Here is a 21,411-nt window from a genome sequence, read left to right on the forward strand (position 1 = left end):
TTAAATACAGGCAAGCACACATATAACGGCTCTACTTAAAACGAACTTTTGCTTAAAATGAACAATATAAGCATGACCGTGAAAATATACATTAATTCAATGGCACAAAATCGCACTTGCAACGAACGTCTCCAAGCGCCGCTGATCGGTTACAGCAAACGGAGTCAGCGGTCTGCCGACTTCCTGGGAAACCGATTTCGACCACCGATCAGGCATCAGCGAGTTGCCCATACATTCTTATTGTTAAACGCCGACTCTGCCACCGTGCCCCTCTAGTTAACGCTCTCCCCGACCGCTTTTGTTGCGCACCCCTCCGTCCTTTGTCCCCCGCTACTCTGAGCATTCGGCATCGCCAGACGAGGCCCGTGTTTTCACACTGCCACCGATCTTTCAAAGACCAGTTGGCCATCTACCCCGTTTTTGATTCCAGGCCCGCGTCGCTCCAGGCACGCCGGTCTGGAGTGACCAGACCATTTGCCAACATCGTCGGCTACTGACTGTATCCGATAGTCTGCATCTAGTGCACGCACGTACGCTACCCCACCCACTCTGATAATTTGCGATTCATTTCGTGTTTAGGACTTGTTCTCGCTTAATTCGCACTCGGCTCAGCATGCCTTCCACGCACGTGCGGAAGCGCGAAAACGGCTGTCAATTTGTGCGGTACGAGTCGCGAAATATGGTATTTCGTGAGTCCTCGCAAACTCGCCGGCGCAACAAAACGATTTTTTGATGACCACGGCCGCCGATTCTTCGAACACCGCCGTGCGCACCAATTCAGGCAGCTATGCACTCTTTCCAAGTTTTTCTACGTGCGAGTTTCGCGGACCTTCCAAGCGAGCTACCCAACCTGCCTCCTCGTGTGTTTTGGTTTTCAAGGTCGCCCTCCCGCCGCATCCTCCCCTCTTTTTATCGCAACTCCTTGCCCTTCTCTCGCAAGTCTGCTCTTCTCTCTTGATCACAGCCCCTTCGCCCATCTCCACCACTCCGCGGCGCCCCTCACGCTGGCTCGAATCAGTTTCGTTTTTTGACTGAAACGGGCCCAGAGCTGTTCCACATGTTCTGGCATGTGTGTCGTGTATGCATGTCTTGCTCGCTCTTGGTGTGCGTGTAGTCATAATGGCCGACGGGAGGACTAGCACTCTTTTTTTTTTTTCCTGCCGCTCAACAAAACGTCGAAAGTGTGACCGCTTTGCTTGAGCGCAATCTGCGCGTTAGGTGCCATGTTGTGGGGCGCTTGCTCGTAGCTGTTGACTACCTGGCAACCAATTTACCGCTTCGGGCGTTCCGGTATTCAGCTGTGGAGATAGTGAATATTTTGTGAGCGGCGGTGACAGCTACATGCGCGCGAAACTGTTTTCGCGAGGCCGACTTCGTCGACGTCGGGCCCGATGACGAGTCTGACGCTTCTGAACAGAACCACTGCGATGGCGATTTAATTGTGACAGCGCGTCGACTCCGACCTGGGAGAGCGAGTGGGACATCTGTTGCGATGGTTTAATTACGGCCGATGATGATGCCGACACTGCGGAACCGTGCACGGATTAGGGCATTATGAATGAAGTACGTAGCGAGAGCGATTTGGAGGAATCGGATTGCGAGAACGGCGAAACTTTGGAGTCAATGCCTCATGCAGCTTATGCCACAGGCCTTGGCGAACGAGCACCCTGCCATTTTAAATGAACTCAAGACCACCCTTATCGCTTCTGCTATTCGAAACACGTGCATCACGGACTTTTGAGGGCATAAAAAGTTTGTGTTTTCACTCGCAACTTTCTTAAAAGCTGTGTTTCATTTACTACGAACTTCGGGATACAGTGAATGAATGCCGCGTCATGCTCAGGTTCGTTATAAACGGGCACGACTGTAGTTGTATCGGGCCAGTTGGGGGAGCGAGAGTTCTGTGTCAAAGCAAGGAGTGCCATCTTGGTAGGAAGCGCAGCAACTATTACACGGAACACACAACACAAGGGCTTACACAAGCGCTTGTTTTGTGTGTTCCGTGTAATAGTTGCTGCGCTTCTGACCAAGATAGCACTCCTTGCTTTAACACAAAACTCTCGCTCCCCTCCCCCCCCCCCCCCCAGCAGCTTTGTCCGCCACTTTTCTTCTTCTTCCGCATGTTATGTGATGATTCTGGCTATTTGTGGCGAGCACTACAACCTAGTTGACGAACATGAAGGTCAGACCACTCAGAAGTAGCCATTTCTTCACTAGAGCAGCACCTTACGTCAGCCAAAACCACTCACGGCATGCGATGAAAGCCAGCGAAAGCGGGAAAGCGTCGTCTGCTCTGCCCACCCGGCGCTCCACTTTCCCATAATGTTCCCGCCCTAATCCGCTAGGGGAAAGCGCGGCGATGCAATTTCTGGAAAGGTCCATCAGTGTTTGCTCACCCTAGGTAAAAGCCTAGGGACTTTAGCCCTGACCGCGAACCTAAATGCACGAAAGCTACACACACCACTTCGCGGGCCGCGATCGCCGCACGCTATTCCAGATTTTCTGCGGGTGGGCTGCGAACGCAAACGGTGACTCGCTTTACGAAGCATGCGCACAGGCAGCGACTGCACCGCAAGGGCTTGCGGTGCGCTATTAAGGAATTTAGAATAGCGCACCGGGAGCTCTTGCGGTGCAGTCGCTGCCACTGTGCATGCGTCGTACGTGAGCCGCCGTTCAGGTTCGCGGACCGCACGCAGAAAATCCGAAATAGCGGGTGGCGTGCGCGGCCCGCGGACGCTGGTGTCGAGGCTATGTGTATTTCCCGCGCATTTGAGTTTGCGGGGTAGCTAAAGTTCCTATATTGTTCTCTAGGAGGGGCAAACATTATTCTAAAGCTCATATGGTGCCCCCTATGCCCTCAATGCACGCAGCGCCTGCAAACGTTATTTTAAAGCTCCCTATTCTAAAACTCCCTAATGTCTCAAGGGTCTCCGCACGGGGAGACCCTTGACATAGCCTCCAAGCGCTGGCTCAACCTGTGAATGTTTCTCTGTCTTTTAGGCTCAGGAAAGGCCCGACACGTATGTCTTGTTGGTGAATTTCAGCTGCTCGTGCTCCCGTCGCCAGTAGCGAACACAAAACTTCTCAACTTCGAAGTGCCAGCTGCCGGTGGCCCTGTTGCCGTTTTACAGCGAAAGCTGTTATGAGATCGGAGCTGAGGTTACGTGCAGTGCTGTAGTTGTCTGCCTCCACTGCCAGTGTCCAAAACAAATAATGCAGAAATAAGAAAAAAAACCTAATACCAAGGACGCAGTGGAGCTTGAACCGGGTGCGCTGCATGCCAACCCAATATTCTATCACTGAGACACGCTGGGTGCTTGCGACTTGTTCGCAAAGTTGTCTTAGGCAGGCTTCATGTCGGGAAAGCAATCGCATTAATACAGCTTATCAAGCGTTTTAACACAGCGAAAGAATAACTCGTCATCACACGGTGCAAATAGCGTAACGATTGGGTCGTCTAATGTTGCAACATATTGCAAACGCTTATTTATGATCGCTTATTACCTATCAGGCATACCCACTTAAGCTATAAATTCCTCATCGTCATCTGCCACTGCATGAATAATTGGCATGAAATTCCTTGCAAGTGTTTAGTGGATACCACACATCTCAAAAGAATGATGAAGGATTGCATAATGAATGCTGGCCTGCTACCTAGAAGTTGTTACTATTAGTGCCGTAGTGGGTACCGAGCAAGTGTGCTTGCGGCAGTTACCCAATGAGTGTTTAGAAAAGGCTCTGAAAGGCCACTCTTCCAGCTTTTGCTGCGACTGTGCTGCACTTTCCTCGCAAGCCTAGTGTTTTTTAGTGCATTAACAACCGCTTTCAACTTACGAGCAATCGTGTAGCTTTCGTGTCAACCCATAGCGTGACCACAGATCTGATGAAGCAACATATGCTACGCGAACTAGTACTGACACACCCCAGTGTGCCGCAATGCGTACTTGCAACTTGTGGCTTGTCTTAGATTGAATTAAAGCTCTATGCATTTATTGTATTCATGATGCTTTAGAGGATGCACTATACTGACATGCACTATCATCACCAGTGGTTGAAAGTAGAAGATGACATAACTGCTGCAAGGACATTTCTTACGCTAAATCCTCCCCAGCTGAAGCTCTTAAAATTATTATAGGTACCTGGACATTGCGGGATAGAATTAAATGAAATGTCAGAGCTAATGAGCTTGAATGGTATTAAATAACCCAATGCTTTCTGTGCTTCCGGCCTGTCCAGCGTAACAGCGATATGATATTAAATTTTTTCACTCGGGGCTGATGCCATAGAATCAGTAACACCATGCACTGAATTTAGACATTTGAAATATCGATGGAAATCTGACTGGTGTCATACTAGACAACTGGAAGTCATGCTAACAAGATTACCATATCGTGTGCCCCCTTTAAATCTATATTCTTACAGGACTGGTCTGGGAATATCTCCCCTATGCAGCCTTTGTACAGATCTTGAATCAGTAGAGCATTATTTTTTGTCATGTCGCCGTTACAGACTACCGTATAAACTGGACTATAGGTTGAGTGGGAATATAGGTCGACCCCCCTAGTTCAGCTTACTGAAAAAAGAAAGGAAAACAACCCAAAATCGCCTAAGGATATTTATTTTCGAATACGGCGCACCGCACCCGGATCGTCAGAGCTCCCCTCAACCACCATCGCAACTGTTCCTATTCGTCAGACGAAGCACCACTGTCTTCTGAAGACAAGAGTTTGTCGCTGCCCACCTCCCACAGTGCGTTGTCTTTGGGTTGTCACCGGACATCCACTTTTGGTAGTCCAGCTGCACTCGGTCCTTGAACAGCTTGTTTAGTACAACGTCGATCGGTTGGAGGGTGGACGTCATACCACTTGGTGTTAAGACGGGGTCCGTTTTTCCATCGCCTAGTGCGCGCTTCACAACGTCGGTCAAGTGACTACAAAACGCATCTAGCACCAGCATGCTGCAAAGACGCAGCAGTGCACCTGGCTGATGGCTCCAGGCTTCTCGTATCCATTCGAGCATCATGGGCTCGTCCATGTATTCCTTTTTGTTGACGTGAACGACAACACCGGGCAAGAACACTTCCTTCGGCATTGTCTTACGTTTGAAAATGATGAAGGGCGGACGCTTTCTATCATCTGCCATGCATGCCAGCATGACGGTGAAGCGTGAGTGCTCGTTGCCAGTGGACAACAGCTTCATATCCTTTGCGCCAAGCTTCATGATCATGGTCGATGAAGGCATCTCAAACCACAGAGGGGTCTCATCGGCATTGTCAATCTGCCCCATCATGTAGTTGTTCTGCTCTTGAAACCTGTTCACAATGCCCTGAAAGTTTATAAGCTTGTCCTCGAACTCGTCTGCAAACTTCTGACAGATGGATGTGCGTCACCGGAAAGAAATTCCTTTGCTTCTCATGAATCGACGCACCCAAGAGTTTGGTGCACGAAACTCTTCTCTCGTGAGCCCAGCTTCTCGAGCGAGTTTCACAGCTTTCTTACGAATGGTATCCACGGTCACTGGCAGCGAGCACGCATGAACTTCCCACACAAAGTTCTCTAGCGTATTCTCCAGCTGCAGATGAACTGCACTTCGCCCACGAACTGACATTCCCCGAGGATTACACATCTGCAGCTTCCCTTTCTGCACCCTCCAATAGCACACGCTTTTTTCTGATACACCAAAGCGGTGCTGAGCAGTCATATTTCCATTCACTTCTGCGAACTCAACACCCTCTAGTTTAAACGAAGCTGAGTACCGCCTTCTCGTACCGCTTCAGTGAATAGAAAAAAAGATCACTAAAAATGAAACACAATGTCAAGCGGAGCGAGAACTTTGAAGAGATTGGAGGTAAATCGCAAACGCAAAAAACAGACAAGAGAGAAAAAAAACAACGTGCTATTGGATTTGAATGCGAATATGGCCGTGTCCAGCTTCTCATACACATGCAAGCCACATGTTGCCAGACAGCGGTGGACTGTCGGCTAGACACCGCTATATAAGACGGAGGGCAAATTTAGCTCATTCGTTGTTTTATTGAAAATATGTAGGCTAATATTCCTGTTTATACGGTATTAAGAAAACGTGTCCTTGTCATCCCATTTGCTAACCTTGGGCTGCCCTTCACCATTGACAATATACTCTCCTTTGGTGCTTCGGTTCTGGACTACAGCTACAGCAATGCCTTTGATGCCGTTTGCAGTTATCTTCATGAAACAAAACCAATGTGCCTCTAAATTTCTATTATATTATAGTATTGTAGTTATAGTATTATTAAGCCAATTCTAAACATCAATTTTAAACATGTTCGAAATTACTACAATTTCAATTCAAGATATATTATTCTGTCCGGTCGAAATGGCAAAAAAAATTATTGCACTATTTCTGTATTTACGTGTGCTTTATCCTTTTCTGTTAGGATTACGTATCATATGAAAGGCCTTAAATTTCATATCTTCAATTCTTGGCCAGTCCCCCTGAGTGGGCAAGAGCCATTGTGGAGCCATCATCATCATCACCATCAATTTTTCAGGGTGTGACAATTACTCACAGAAAAAAAAAAATGGTGTTTTTGATTGGCAATGCAGGGAAGCAAGAATTATGCGAGTGCGAGGATTACATGTGTAAATACAGTAGGGCCTTTTCCTTTAACATGTAAAGTGTTGCGACACCATGTTGGTTGCACGAAAGCATATAAATAAACATTTAGCCTCTACATTTTCTCATTTTTGATAAATCAAGTGAGGAACACCACCCTTTCAGCGTTTCACCAGCCAAACCAAAAGGAACACTTTAATGTCGCTATCTCATAAGAATGTGCCTAGAGAGCTTCCGCAAATCTTTTTATGTGTGCTTTTGCTTCGAAATATTGTAAAAAAATATTTGAGAATTGCTAAAAAAAAATATCCAGTTCGACTTGCATTCAAGGTTTAACATTTCACTATGTTTCACACTGAAAATTTTGCTTTCTGCACAGCTGTAGTCATCATGTAGCCCATGCTTTTTTGATGGCCAGTGTTTTTCTCAAACGGGCTGGCTCATCTTTAGTGGAGCTATGTATCGCTCGGTGGGTGTGGCTTGCTGCAGGTCACCTGCTGCCCGCACTGCAGGAAGCCACTGCCAAGGTGCGCCCTGTGCCTGACCAACATGGGCACTCCTGCTGGAAGCATCTGGAGAGGCAGCAACGGTGAGCTCATTGTGGCTCTTTCATTGTAGCACAAAGTAAAAGTGGGAAAGGATTGTGTAACAAGTGCGGTCTCTCAAGGCCACACTGTAGTACAGGCCAACGAAACGGCATATTTGAACTTCTTATGCAGTAGGGCCTCCAATTTCGTATCCCTACGTCTACATCCAAGTACAGATTATACGCCAACTATTCCAAATCTTGCTAGTTTAAATAGCACCGGACCGTTTAAGGCCCAAAAATATTCTTGGTCACAACAAACACTACTACTGTACCTGCAGCTTTTCCATAATGCCACCAATGCTCCTCAATTCCTTACAGCGATGCGCTTTTTGACATTATATTCAGCCTAACAAAAGTCTCCCGTGTGCCACCACGTGTGCCTCTGTTCTTGAAACTTTAGTATGCCGTGAATAGTCTCTTTTATTTGTTAGCAAACTAGTGATAACTAGAGGCCGGATTTTCAGGCACTAAAAAATGTGTTTCAGGCACCAAAGACAGGCAGGTAAAATCCTGTTTTAGGCCCTCAAAATCATAATTACAGGCACAATAAATGTGTACAAAAATATAAATATCCCAAAACAACGATGTTGGTGACTTGTATCTACGGCAAGAAGCAAAAAAAAAAAAGATACTGTTTAAGATAGCAGAAAGGTACTAAGGATTGAACATAGGCATGCATTTCCCGCATGATTCGCAGTATGTGGTCTTTTGTTTTATTGTCTAGCATTGTGCGTCAAGTGTCCGCCATTCAATTAACACTCTCTTGGATCTATTTTGTTTTTTTGTGGCTGGGAAGGGCAGCGCAGGAGCAAATAACCAGACCACTGATACCCCAGAATAGAGGGATGCTAGGTGTAATCACATAGGACCGATTTCTCCCCTATCGGTGAACACCTATAAGAGCCCCTCACTGGGTTTGGGCATTTCGAGCTGACAAGCGTAATGGTGCACTGGACGCTCTAGATCATACCTGTTAAGATTTGCAAACTTAGATTTCTAATGAATGCCACTTTCTTTTTTTGCGGGCGTGCGCCCCAAGATGTAGGGAGTGACGTTCATCAAGAAATGGTCCTATTTTTACGTCACTCCTTTATTTATTTACAAATACTGCAGGCCCTGTTCGGGCCCAAGCAGGAGTGGGTAACAAATGTCAGTGACAAAACAGAATATAAAGATATAAGAAAATACAATACTTGGTACAAAAATAAGGAAATTCTCAACATCAGGGAAAATATAAATAATACATAACAATAATGGCATTCATACCGAAATACAAAAAATCTCAGCACTAATGAGGAATATAATATATTACATATTAAAAATCAAGTGTTAGGTCATTGACGAGATGGGCGAACGATTGTGTTGTGTCCGCATTAACGACCTCCTGAGGTAACTTGTTCCATAATGAAAAAGCATGAGGGAATAATGAGTACTGATGAACGCTCAGATGACTGAATGATTGTCTAACTGTCTTATTATGATGAATACGGTCAAAGCGCACGGACGGGTTGGTTATCTAGCGATTGGGTGGAATTTTGAAGTGACCATGGTACAATTGATAGATGAATTTTAATCGAGAGACTATCCTACGATGAGCGAGTGTTTTCAGATTTGCCTTCTCGTGAAGAGCAGAGACACTTGCAAAACGTGAGTAGCTAGAATAAAGGAACCTCAGAGCCAGGTTTTGAATCCTCTCTATTTTTTTAATTAGGTATTTTTGATACGGCGCCCAGATCACGTCTGCATATTCTAACTTAGGCCTGATAAGCGCTTTGTAAGCTATTAGTTTTATAGAAGGTGAAGTGAGATGCAGTTTTCGTTTTAAAAATGCTAACTTTTTTAGCGCATTGCTACAGATGTTATCTATATGAGTTTCCCAATTCAAATTGCTTGTGAGTGTGACACCCAGATATTTCACTTGCGTAGCCTTTTTAACATAAGCGTTAGTAATAGTATATTAGAATTCTAATGGGTTTTGTTTGTTCGTAACTGTGATGGATGCCGTTTTTGATGCGTTGAGCTTCAAGCCCCACTTACCACACCAGGCGCAGATGGATTGCAATGCATCGTAGAGTCTGGCTTGATCAGAATGCTGAACAATGTCGGCATAAATAACACAATCGTCCGCAAAAAGTCGGATTTTCACAGGTGATTGAACTGAGAAATAAATATCATTTATGTATACTAAAAACAATAATGGTGCAAGCACGGATCCTTGATGTATCCGCAAATTTTGACATGATGGTCAAAATTTGCGGATACATTGACATTGGAAGCTTGATGTCACATACCGTACACTTTTTGTCAGAACTTCCTTAAATGCTAGCTATATCTGGAAAAACAGATGAAAAATGTCCTACCTCCTGATTTTATCCTGCATTTTAAACAGTACCTCATTAAGAGTGTTGCACGTGACATTACTCTACTTGGCATGTGCAATTTGTGTGTTCTGTTGTGTAGAATGAATGAGGAGTACTTTGGTTTGGGCTAGCTGCTTCATATCATTTTGAAAGGGAAGATAAAGAGAAGAGAAAGACAGCACTTTTTCACTCTATGACTTTCTTTTCCCTCTGTCTTATCACTGCTCTTTCAAAATCGGCATAATGAATGAAAGCTGAGAAAAATATTAATACATGCAAACATATTCTCAGCTTGTTATTATTTTTTATTTTTGTTTTGAATAGTCTCAAGATGCCATTCACTAATCGGCCCCTGTTTCGCGTCCGCCTCGGTGGACCAGTCGCTATAGGGTGCTCCGCTGCTGACCAGAATGCCGCGGGTTCGATTGTAGCCGTGGCAGTCACATTTAGATGGAAGCGAAAAAGTAGATGCCCGTGCACTGCACGATGTCAGTGCACGTTAAAGAAAACCAGATGGTCAAAATTTGCGGATACCTCCACTACGGCATCCCTCATATTCATATCGTGTTTTTTTTTTTTTTACGTAAAACCACACATACTATCACTGCTACTACTACTACTACTACGACTACTACTATCCCATTTCGCTTACGTTCATCTTCTCGTCGTTCCTGCATCGTGCCTTCGCCAACCCTGACAACACTTAGCTCCGTCATCTCTGAATGCAGTTTTAGCGGAGTGACGTGGTGTATCGCAGTCATAATACATGATCTTTGCCAGCCTCTCTGAAAGTACACGCACTGACTGATCCATCCCAACGAAACTGGTAATACACATCAGAGAACACACATCATGTGCGCGTGACCTTGCTTACGCATGTTGTTCTTGGTGTGTATGCGTCATGTGACTCCCCATCCACGATACCAAAAAGAACTGGGAAGGAATGAGGCTCGCGATGGCTACGTGGGACGACGGGCAAGGGATTTAAACTTGCTTTTTCGCATCATGCTTTGGTGGCTCGGAGTGAACCAATTTGAAAAATCACCATGGTAGAACGCTTTTCATTGGGCATACAAGAACTTCTAGCGTCTAACTACAACTTATTATGTCACCTTGAGAGGGGCACTCAAAAAGTAAATTACAAACAAAACAAAAGCCCCGTGCACATTACATTTTTTACCTGAAGGCGCTGCAGCAGATGCGTTACACTGTCAAAAAAAAGGAAAACCTTAATTGACGCGACACACTTTGTTCTCTTTATAAGCCATTTCATTCTGTCATAAAACTAACAAAAAATGATAAGAAAAATTATATCTGATACGACATTCAAAATCTTAATTACCATTGTGCGAAGAGGACCGTTTAGGTACATTCATTTGGGAATGCGAGCTTTAGCATGACATGCTTGACATAAGCTTTAACTGCAGTTTAATTCGATGCAATGATGGTAATTTCGATCCTAGTTTATTTTTCATACTGTTACAACTGTCATTTTTGAGTAATGGCTTAGGACAAACCTTGAAGCCCTGTTTTGTATTTTCTCATGTTTGTCACCTAAAGACATATGATATGACAAGGGATCTCATATGGGACAAGTGTATTCAAGCATACGGTGAATGTATACTAAATACATCATTGATTGTAAACATGCCAGCACCTGTCTCAGGCTTTGTTGTATAAAGTACAATGATAATGCCATGTTCCAATTCTATGGAACGTGGCATTATAAATGGAGTATAAATGCCGGAGTATAAAAGCTGATTCACTTCGCCGCTTGTCAGTAGTTGATCGACGGCCGACGCTCCGTTCACCGCTATCAGTCCAAGACTGCTGCTGTAATCGGACTTTTCGTTTACCGGGCACAGGTTTGCCCAAATAAACAGTTAAATTCCAGCACAAAGTCTCCTGTCTTCGGCCACGTCACGACCCCGTGACATCATGGTTACCTTCGCCATCACTGAATCAACAAGAGGATTCCCTGAGTGGCCCTCCATGGTGTTTCATTCTTTCTCCAGCTACCCGCAACTGCCCAGAAAAACCTGCTCTTCCTTTCCCACCGCAACACCCAGGTTTTCAGGGCAGTTGTGCAGTTTCTTCAGGGCACTGGATAGCTGTCTGTAGAGGGGGGTCACCACGTCCTCGGCCATAGACATCACTTTTATTTTCCTACCCCATCTTTAATTCTCTCTCTTCCTTCCCCTGCAGACGCTGAGACGTGCTTCCACTTAGGGCTGCAGAAATAGCGGCTTTTTCACTTCTCATACTCTTCTTTCAATCGCTCGCAGCATGTCAGCTTTGTTTTCGTTGAACCTTATAGTGTTTGTAAATATCAATGTTGTGTTTTTTCCTGAATAACAGTTTCACACCATGCTCGAAAACAAAATTTAGCCTTGAATAGTGCTCATATAGGTGCTAATTTGGAAAATAGGCATATATAGGCACTTATAGGCATTTAGGTACGAACACCCAAAATAGGCATTTATAGGCACTATAAAAACACTATAAAAGCCTTTCTTGACTTCTAATTCATGCTCACATATCAAAATGGCACACTAAGAATGCAAGGAACAAAAAAGGCATTTGCCTATAATCCGGTCTCTAGTGATAACACATAGAAAAGTGATTTTCATTTTTTGCGAGTCTCTCTCCACATACCGTAATGTAGACACCATGCTCCAGTTGCGTCTTACAGCACTGACGGCCACAAACGTTACAGTATAGACGGTCAAAATGAAGTGGCAGCAGCATTTCTTCGCTGATCGAAATGAGCATTCACACTCACGTTACAGCACAGACGGTCAAAATAAAGTGTAAGCAGCATTTCTTTGCAGAGATAAGCATTCGCATTCATGTTACAGCACAGACAGTTAAAATGAAGTTTCAGCAGCACTTCTTCGCAGAGTTGAGCATTCGCACTCAGGTTACAGCACAGACGTCAAAATGAAGTGTAAAGAGCATTTCTTCGCAGAGATGAGCATTTGCACTCATGTTACAGCACAGACAGTCAAAATAAAGTGTTGAGGTCGGTATGGAGCGTAGAAACCGATTTATAATATGTAAAAATGGGTGTGTCGTCAGTGTGCAGTATGCACATTGTCCTAGTAATAATGGTAGCTAGATCGTTCATTAACATTAAAAATAAAAGTGAGCCTAAAATTGATCCCTGTGGCGCACTTATGTTAGTGAACTTGAGTAATGAAAGATTCCGATTAACTCCTTCAATACCTCACAAAAATGGTTATTTTTCATATGTCTCGGTAAAATAGTTTTTTTCATTTTGAAAAGTACTCCAGCTTGCATTGCAGCATACCAAATTATGGTAAACGAGTTGCTCTTTTCAAAACATATACGTTGTAGAGCAACAAAAATGTTTTGGAATGAATGAAAATGTGAGAAATGTGTAATTTTTTGTTCCCCAACTGGTAAACAGTGCAACGAACACACTTCTATATATGCAAAGACATTCAATACTAAAAAAATTTAAATTTGCTTTTGAAGATAAATGACTCAGGATGGGTAAAAAAAATGTTGTACAAAATGTTCCTCTTAGCATAGAAAAAGAATATAAGAACCGTAGTGTTGCTTCATTGCTTCTGCCATGCGGTGAAGCATAGCTTGTTTTGGGTGAGACACAAGTGAGCTCGTAGAATTTTCTCCGTAAATTTCTTTTTGCGATAAGAGCCTGTAGGTGTTCTACTATAAATGTATGCTCGTAATGGGAATAATTCTTCTATAACTCAGATGTCCAATGAACTTCACTATTTCATCTAGCATCACCTCTTTTCATGAGCTACTTCACTTCGCGTAGATAGGCGTTCCAATATATGCATACAAGAATATACCAGCTGTTTAAAGTTAAGCTTTATGATTTTTTCGAAATTAGGCGCTTGAAAGTTCGTGAGAACCACTTGTGCAAATAAGTTAAGGAGACAGACTGGTCTTAGACATTTTTTGTTTATTTCTTCAGTGATCTTGATCTAACTGCACAGGATTATGCAGTTTTTTCTGCTGATTTCAAATATTTAATTACTTTTCTTGTCACTTGTCTTGTTCCTGAGGTAACTGAAGTACACCCCCTATTGTTTAAGGCTGCCATAGAAGAAAGGGTGCTTAATTTAAAGTGATATTTAAGATATACCAACATACAGTAATGACTATAGATTGAAAGTATGCAAGAGTTTCTGTTTCTAGGCCTTTCTTGATTATTTTACAGCAAAATAAACTAATAATTTTCAAAAGCAATTGGAATTGTGTTACAGTTTTAATGAATAATTAATTAAAAGGCTTGTGCTCTAAATTCTGCTCCCATACTTGCATTTTGCACACGTACAGGTTTCGATTGTAAAAATAATTATTGTTGTGCCTGTCCTAGCTGCAGAGATATTGAGGCCTCAAAATTGAACAGTCGTAAATTTACTTTTTCGAGCAAAATACAAAAAACTGAACACACACAGCTTCTTCAAAAAGCAACATTCATGGTGCACATGTTTTACAATTCTTAAATGTGCTCATATATACGTAGCAGAGCTTCTAACACAGGTGCCGGCAAATTATAAAGAAGCCTTGAAGTCTGTTCCCCATTTTTTTACAGCTTCTGCATGTTAATAGCACCAAGAATCTGGACAGTTAGAATGACATTACGAAAAAACTGCCACTTCGTGGTGTGGGAAAATTTGCAGAGAGTTGAAAAAATACTTGCAGAAACCAAACATGTCAATTTTAGAAAATGTATTTTTTTTGTCACTTTTTGGTCCCAAAGACCAGTCTGCCCTCTTAAGCAGTCGTGAGGACAGAAAATTAGATGATAATTATCACTGTCAGCAGCCCAGTTAACTGAGATTCAATAATTAACTTTTTACTGGCTGCAGTAAGTTGGCATGTTTATATTGAAAAAAATGTAGGCAGTAGTGTTTGTAGACAGTTTCATTTGGAAGATTTTTTTTCTAGCACGCCTGTGCTCTGAGATATCCTGCTCCAAAATTTAATTGTCGTTCGCATGATTATGCATGCAAGAGGGTGAGGGCGCATGCAAAGCTCCTCTCTAAAGCGACGCATCTGCTGGGTGTGCTGTTTAGTGTCTGTAGAGGGTGGAAGCGTAGAAATAAGTGATAACAATTGCTCTTGCCCTCTCGGCCAGCAAAACCAAAATGTGACAGTGCGGTACACTATGAGCCATGCATGATTCTGATGAACTAGATGACAGGAGACCATTTTTTAGACATTTTTTCATGACTCTAGATAACACAGAGACATCTTTTTTTTGTGAATGCGTTAGCTTGACCATCTTGTACTAGGGTATATGCATACAGGCAATGCTTGTGGCATCGCATGTGAAGTCATCATTGGAACACAACTATGGGTCTCAGAAGCGTGTACTGTATTCATATTTAGTTAAGAAAACAGGTTAGTGAAGGGCAGTGCCGCCAAACATCATGCTCTCATATGCCAGATAATTGACAGAGCACGGCTATGAGATGTATGGATGAATGGATGTATCCGGCTGTGCCCTTTAGATCAGGCGGTGGCTCACGCCGCCTAGACATAAGTACTGCCACTGTGTGTTTAAGGATCGAATTTAACTCGAGCCTTGATTGTAGCCACCAATTAGTTGACCTTCTCCTGGTTATATCTACCCGTTAAAAGTTCATTTTCACTGTCACTAAACCCCAATGCTTTGAAATATTCCGCGCCACTATCTTGGACTACAGGGTAGAGCTCTTTACAGAACATTATCAAATCTTCAGCCATTTCTTCCTCCTCTCCACACGCACTACATACCGGGTCTGTGCCTTCGTATTTGGCTCGGTACGTCCTGGTCCGCAATACTCCCGTTCTGGCCTCGAACAGCAGAGAACTACCCCCGAGAACTATCATAGATCTTTTCTTTTTCAATTTCCTGCTTGAAAATTCGGTAGGTCTCCAGTGATGATTTCGTAAGCATTCCAATCTTCCAAATATCCCTCTCTGTTTCCTTCACTTTATTTTTAACCGATGTTTCCTTCTCGCTTGGAATTCTACTATTGTATAAATACTGTCACGAGGTCGTGACGTGGCCGAAGACAGGAGACTTCGTGTTGGGATTTAACTGTTTATTTGGGCGAACCTGTGCCCGGTAAACAGAAAGTCCAATTACAGCAGAAGTCTCGCACAGATAGCAGTCTCAGACTGATAGCGGCGAACGGAGCGTCGGCCTTCGATCAACAACCGACAAGCGGCGAAGCGCGTCGGCATTTATACTCCCGCCGTCGAATGTTCTAGCGCTACCGCTGGCGGCGGCGTACGTTCCAGAACAATTTGTACCATTCGCACAGTGGGCGTGATCTTATCGAAATGATCTACTACAGTCCGGAACCCTTTCGAAAACTGCAGGCGCGGTTTGCGCTGAGAATCGTGTGGTGTTTTGGGACGATAACAAAAACTTGGGAAATGAAACGTGGCATTGCCCCCTTTTGAAAGAGGCATCGTCTCGATGCTTTAACTAAAGATGAAGGTACAATAATGATGCAAGAAAGTACAATGAATAAATTACGATACAACAATAATACAAAAAAAGCACTACCACGATCCACTTGTTTCCGAAGTATGTTAACGCGCATGAAACGGCTTGAGGCGTGCGACATGGACGACTTCAGGTCGCGATCGGCGTCGTTGAGAGTTCGTGATGCCGTCGGGGACAACCTCGTAATCAAGTGGGCCGAGACGTCGAACCACCCTGTACGGTCCAAAGTACCGTCGCAGAAGCTTTTCACTTAGTCCACGTCGGCGTATCGGCGTCCACACCCAAACACGTTCACCGAGCTGGTATTCCACGAAGCGTTGTCGAAGGTTGTAACGGTGGCTGTCGGTCGTCTGTTGATTCTCGATGCGGAGCCGCGCAAGTTGTCGGGCTTCTTCGACGCGATGAAGGTACTCGCTCACATCGAGGTTTTCTTCGTCGGTGACGTTGGGTAACATGGCATCGAACGTCGTTGCCGGGCTCCTTCCGTAGACCAATTTGTATGGAGTAATCTGCGTCGTCTCCTGCACCGCCGTGTTGTAGGCGAAGGTCACATATGGATGAATGGCGTCCCACGTCTTGTGTTCGACATCGACGTACATTGACAGCATGTCGGCAATCGTCTTGTTAAGCCGCTCGGTGAGGCCGTTGGTCTGTGGGTGGTACGCTGTCGTCCGGCGGTGGTTTGTTTGGCTGTATGCCAAGATCGCTTGAGTTAAGTCGGCAGTGAATGCCGTTCCTCTGTCGGTGGTAAGGACCTCCGGGGCGCCGTGACGTAGGACGATATTTTCGACGAAGAACTTAGCTACCTCGGATGCACTGCCTTTTGGCAGGGCTTTTGTCTCGGCGTAGCGGGTGAGGTAGTCAGTAGCTACCACGATCCACTTGTTTCCGAAAGCCGACGTCGGGAACGGCCCCAGTAGGTCCATACCAATCTGCTGGAAAGGTCGGCAAGGTGGATCAATTGGCTGCAGAAGTCCCGCTGGCCTTGTCGGCGGTGTCTTACGTCGCTGACAGTCCTGGCATGTCCTCACATAACGAGTGACGTCGGTGGTAAGACGCGGCCAGTAGTACCTTTCTTGTATCCTCGCGAGCGTGCGAGAAACACCGAGGTGCCCTGCCGTCGGATCGTCGTGCAGGGCCTGCAGGAGTTCTGGTCGCAGAGCTAAAGGCACCACAAGGAGGTACTTAGCCCGAAGCGGTGAAAAGTTTTTCTTTTGTAGAAGACCGTTTCGTAGAAAAAAACGATGCAAATGCGCTTGAATACCTTTGGGACTTCGGCGGTCCTGCCTTCGAGGTATTCTATTAGGGCCTTAAGTTCCGGGTCGGCCCGCTGTGGTTCAGCGAAGTGGTCGGTAGTTATCGTTCCCAAGAAGTAGTCGTTATCCGGGTCGTCGGGTAGCGGTTGGTCGACAGCGGCACGAGAGAGACGGTCGGCGTCGGAGTGTTTTTTGCCGGACTTGTAAATGACAGTAATGTCATATTCTTGAAGTCTCAGGCTCCATCATGCGAGGCGACCTGAAGGGTCCTTCAAAGTGGCTAGCCAACACAAGGCGTGGTGGTCCCTCACAACTTTGAAGGGCCTGCCGTAGAGGTATGGGCGAAATTTTGACGTAGCCCAGATGATGACGAGGCACTCCTTTCCTGTTGTGGAATAATTTGCTTCTGCTTTGGATAGCGATCGGCTGGCGTAATTAATAACCCTTTCAAGTCCGTCAGCCCTCTGCACAAGAACGGCGCCATGACCTACGCTGCTTGCGTCAGTATGTATTTCTGTCTCTGCAAATTCGTCGAAATGGGCAAGTAACGGAGGCGACTGGAGGCGATATTTAAGCTCCTGGAAAGCGTGTTCCTGTGGCGTTTCCCACTTGAACTCCACGTCGGCCTTGGTAAGGTTAGTGAGAGGATCGGCGATGCGGGCGAAGTTTTTCACGAACCGCCTATAATAGGCGCACAGGCCCAGAAATCAGCGCACGGCTTTCTTGTCAGTGGGCGGCGGGAAGTCGGCGATGGCGGCTGTTTTCCGTGGATCGGGACGAACTCCAGACTTGCTGATAACGTGCCCCAGAAACAAGAGCTCTTCATACGCAAATCTGCACTTTTCTGGCTTCAGTGTGAGTCCGGAAGTCTTGATGGCTTGAAGTACAGCTTCAAGGCGCCGAAGATGCTCGTCGAAACTCGAGGAAAACACGATGACGTCGTCCAAATACACAAGGCAAGTCTGCCACTTCAATCCTGCCAGTACTGTACCCATAACACGTTGAAAAGTTGCAGGCGCTGAGCAAAGGCCGAAGGGCATCACCTTAAACTCGAAGAGGCCGTCCGGTGTTATAAACGCCATCTTCTGTCGGTCTCTTTCGTCGACTTCGATTTGCCAATAGCCAGTCTTGAAGTCCATTGACGAAAAGTACTTGGCGTTATGGAGCCGATCAAGTGCGTCGTCTATTCGTGGGAGAGGATACACGTCCTTTCTTGTGATTTTGTTCCGGTGGCGATAATCGACGCAGAAACGTAGGGTCCCATCTTTTTTCTTCACTAACACCACAGGGGATGCCTATGGGCTCTTGGACGGCTGGATATTGTCATCCCGCAGCATTTCATCAACTTGTCTCTTCATGGCCTCACGTTTTCGCGTCGAAACTCTGTACGGACTCTGACGGAGTGGTCTGGCATTTTCTTCGGTTATGATGCGATGTTTCATGATTGGGGTCTGCCGAATTTTCGATGACGACGAAAAGCAATCTTCGTATTGCAGGAGCAGGGCCTTGAGCTGTTCTTGCTTATCGTTCGGAAGTCTGGGACTGACGTCGAAAGCTATGGGAGGGGATTGGTTCCTCTGAGCAGGTTCCGCAGAATCGGCGAGGGCGAAAGCACTGGTGGCTTCGACAATTTCTTCGATGTATGCGACCGTTGTTCCTTTGTTCACATGTTTGTACTCATTGCTGAAATTCGTGAGCATAACCGTTGCTTTGCCTCCCCGCAGCTCTGCAATTCCTCTTGCGACGCAAATATTTCGGGGGACCAACACATGCTGACTGCCTTCAACGACGCCTTCGAAGTCAGATGATTTAGGAGCGCCGACTGAAATAATGACGCTTGAGCGAGGCGGAATGGTGACTTGTTCTTCCAGCACATTCATGGCATGGTGTCCTGACGGCGTGCGCGGCAGTAGTGCTTCTTCAGTGGATAACGTTATCGACTTTGTTTTTAGGTTGATGACAGCACCTTGGAGGCATAAGAAGTCCATGCCAAGAATGACATCTCTCGAGCAACGCTGTAGGACTACGAAGTCTGTAGAATAAATACGGCCGTTAATGGTGACTCTCGCTGTGCAAATTCCTGCAGGCGTTACGAGATGACCTCCGGCTGTGCGGATTTCAGGGCCTTTCCAAGCTGTCCTAACTTTCTTTAACTTCGCGGCGAACGACCCACTGATGACAAAATAGTCGGCTCCAGTATCGACGAGAGCGGTCACACTGTGGCCGTCGATAAGAACGTTGAGGTCGCTAGTTCGCCGTCTCACATTACAGTTAGGGCGTGGCGTCGGGTCACGGCTGCGTCGGCTTGTTCCGCTGCTTCCATGTTGCATCGTCAGGCCATCTTCGGTAAGTGAGCTTTCGCTGTCAGGGCTTTGCCTGGTTGGCGTTGTGTTCGGAAAGCTCCGTCGCGGCGGCGTCGTCATCGGAGGATCTTCGGTAGTTCGTCGCACAGCAACCGCACCTCCACCGGTTGCTGCCCTTAGTTTCCCGGATACGGGCTAGGTGACCGGCCCCGCGTTGGGCAAGAGTACTGTCGGTGGTGCGGTGACGTGCGGCGGCTGGGCGACGGCGAACGCGAAGGGCTTCGTGGTGTCCACCGAGTTCCTGTCAGGTAGTCGGCGATGTCACGTGGTCGTTCTCCTGGCTGTGGGCGCGGTGCATTGACGGCGAAGCCACGCAGTCCCATCTGTCGGTACTGGCAACGGCGGTATGTGTGTCCGGCCTCGCCGCAGTGGTAGCACAGCGTGCGATGGTCAGGGGTGCGCCAGACGTCAGTCTTCCTCGGTGCACTGCGCTGGGCCGCTGGCGAACGGTATGACGTCGGTGGGGGTGGTGGCGGCGGTGGCGTCTGTCGACGGAAGTGCGATGGGGCGGCGTTTTGGCGTGGACGGGGAGGAGCGTTGTGGCGCAGTGCAGCGGTGTAGCTCATAGCTTCCGGCTCGGGCAGCGATGCGTGGGGAATTTGAAGCGATTGCCGAACTCCTTCTCACACAATGTCGGCGATTGAATCCACTTAAGGCTGCGCCGAAAGCAACAGCTTGCGCAGCTCTTCCCGCACGATCGCTCGGATCGTTTCACGCAGGTCTCCGGAGTTACTGGCTTGAGCAGCAGCGCAGTCTGCAGTCAGGCGACGATTATACTGTCTGGTGCGCATGTCCAGGGTCTTTTCGATAGTGGTCGCTTCGGCTACAAATTCTTGGACGGTTTTCGGTGGGTTTCTCATCAGCCCCGCGAAGAGCTCCTGTTTGACCCCTTGCATGAGGAAACGAATTTTTTTCTCCTCAGGCATGTCTGGGTCAGCGTGACGGAATAGTCGGGTCATTTCTTCTGTGAAAATGGCGACATTTTCATTTGGTAGCTGAACCCGGGTCTCTAATAAAGCAGCGGCCCTCTCTTTTCGAGCGACGCTCGCGAACGTTTGCAGGAACGCGCCGCAGAAAACATCCCACGTTCGGAGCGTGGACTCCCGATTTTCGAGCCAGGTCCTTGCTGTGTCTTCCAAATAGAAGAACACACGACGCAGCTTTTCGTCATGGTCCCAGTGGTTGAGGGCGGCCACACGGTCGTATGTTTCTAGCCAGGACTCCGGGTCTTCGAACGATGACCCATGGAAAATTGGTGGTTCCCTGGGTTGATGCATGACCATCGTGGGCTGGGACGCTGCGGTTGTCATTGTCGCTGCAGTCGCGGTCATGGCCTTGGCTTCTGCGCCTTGTCGTGTAGAAGCCCGTACTCCGGTGGTAGCCCTTGCTGTCGGCGGCTTGTCCGCTGCTCCTGGTTGGCGTCAGTGTCTTCTCCGCGACGTGGGCTGGGTTCACAGCTTGACGGGGGCGTCTGGTACATGAACGAAGCAGCTCCTCCGCCAGATGTCACGAGGTCGTGACGTGGCCGAAGACAGGAGACTTCGTGTTGTGATTTAACTGTTTATTTGGGCGAACCTGTGCCCGGTAAACAGAAAGTTCAATCACAGCAGCAGTCTCGCACAGATAGCAGTCTCAGACTGATAGCGGCGAACGGAGCGTCGGCCTTCGATCAACAACCGACAAGCGGCGAAGCGCGTCGGCATTTATACTCCCGCCGTCGAATGTTCTAGCGCTACCGCTGGCGGCGGCG

At 46.5% G+C, this 21,411-nt stretch overlaps 1 protein-coding gene across 9 annotated transcripts in view; it reads left to right on the top strand.

Annotated features, from left to right (window-relative positions):
- The window catches only part of mio (GATOR complex protein mio), a 768,187-nt gene that overhangs the window by 734,109 nt on the left and 12,667 nt on the right, over positions 1-21,411 (top strand). For all 9 annotated transcript variants that reach the window (XM_075896295.1, XM_075895366.1, XM_075865082.1 and 6 more), the window contains one exon: positions 7,084-7,183. In XM_075896295.1, the coding sequence (XP_075752410.1) occupies positions 7,084-7,183 (100 nt within the window). The remainder of the gene's footprint in view (positions 1-7,083; positions 7,184-21,411) is intronic.

Source organism: Rhipicephalus microplus, chromosome 1 (assembly GCF_043290135.1).
Source record: "Rhipicephalus microplus isolate Deutch F79 chromosome 1, USDA_Rmic, whole genome shotgun sequence".
In the NCBI taxonomy this organism is placed as follows: domain Eukaryota; kingdom Metazoa; phylum Arthropoda; class Arachnida; order Ixodida; family Ixodidae; genus Rhipicephalus; species Rhipicephalus microplus.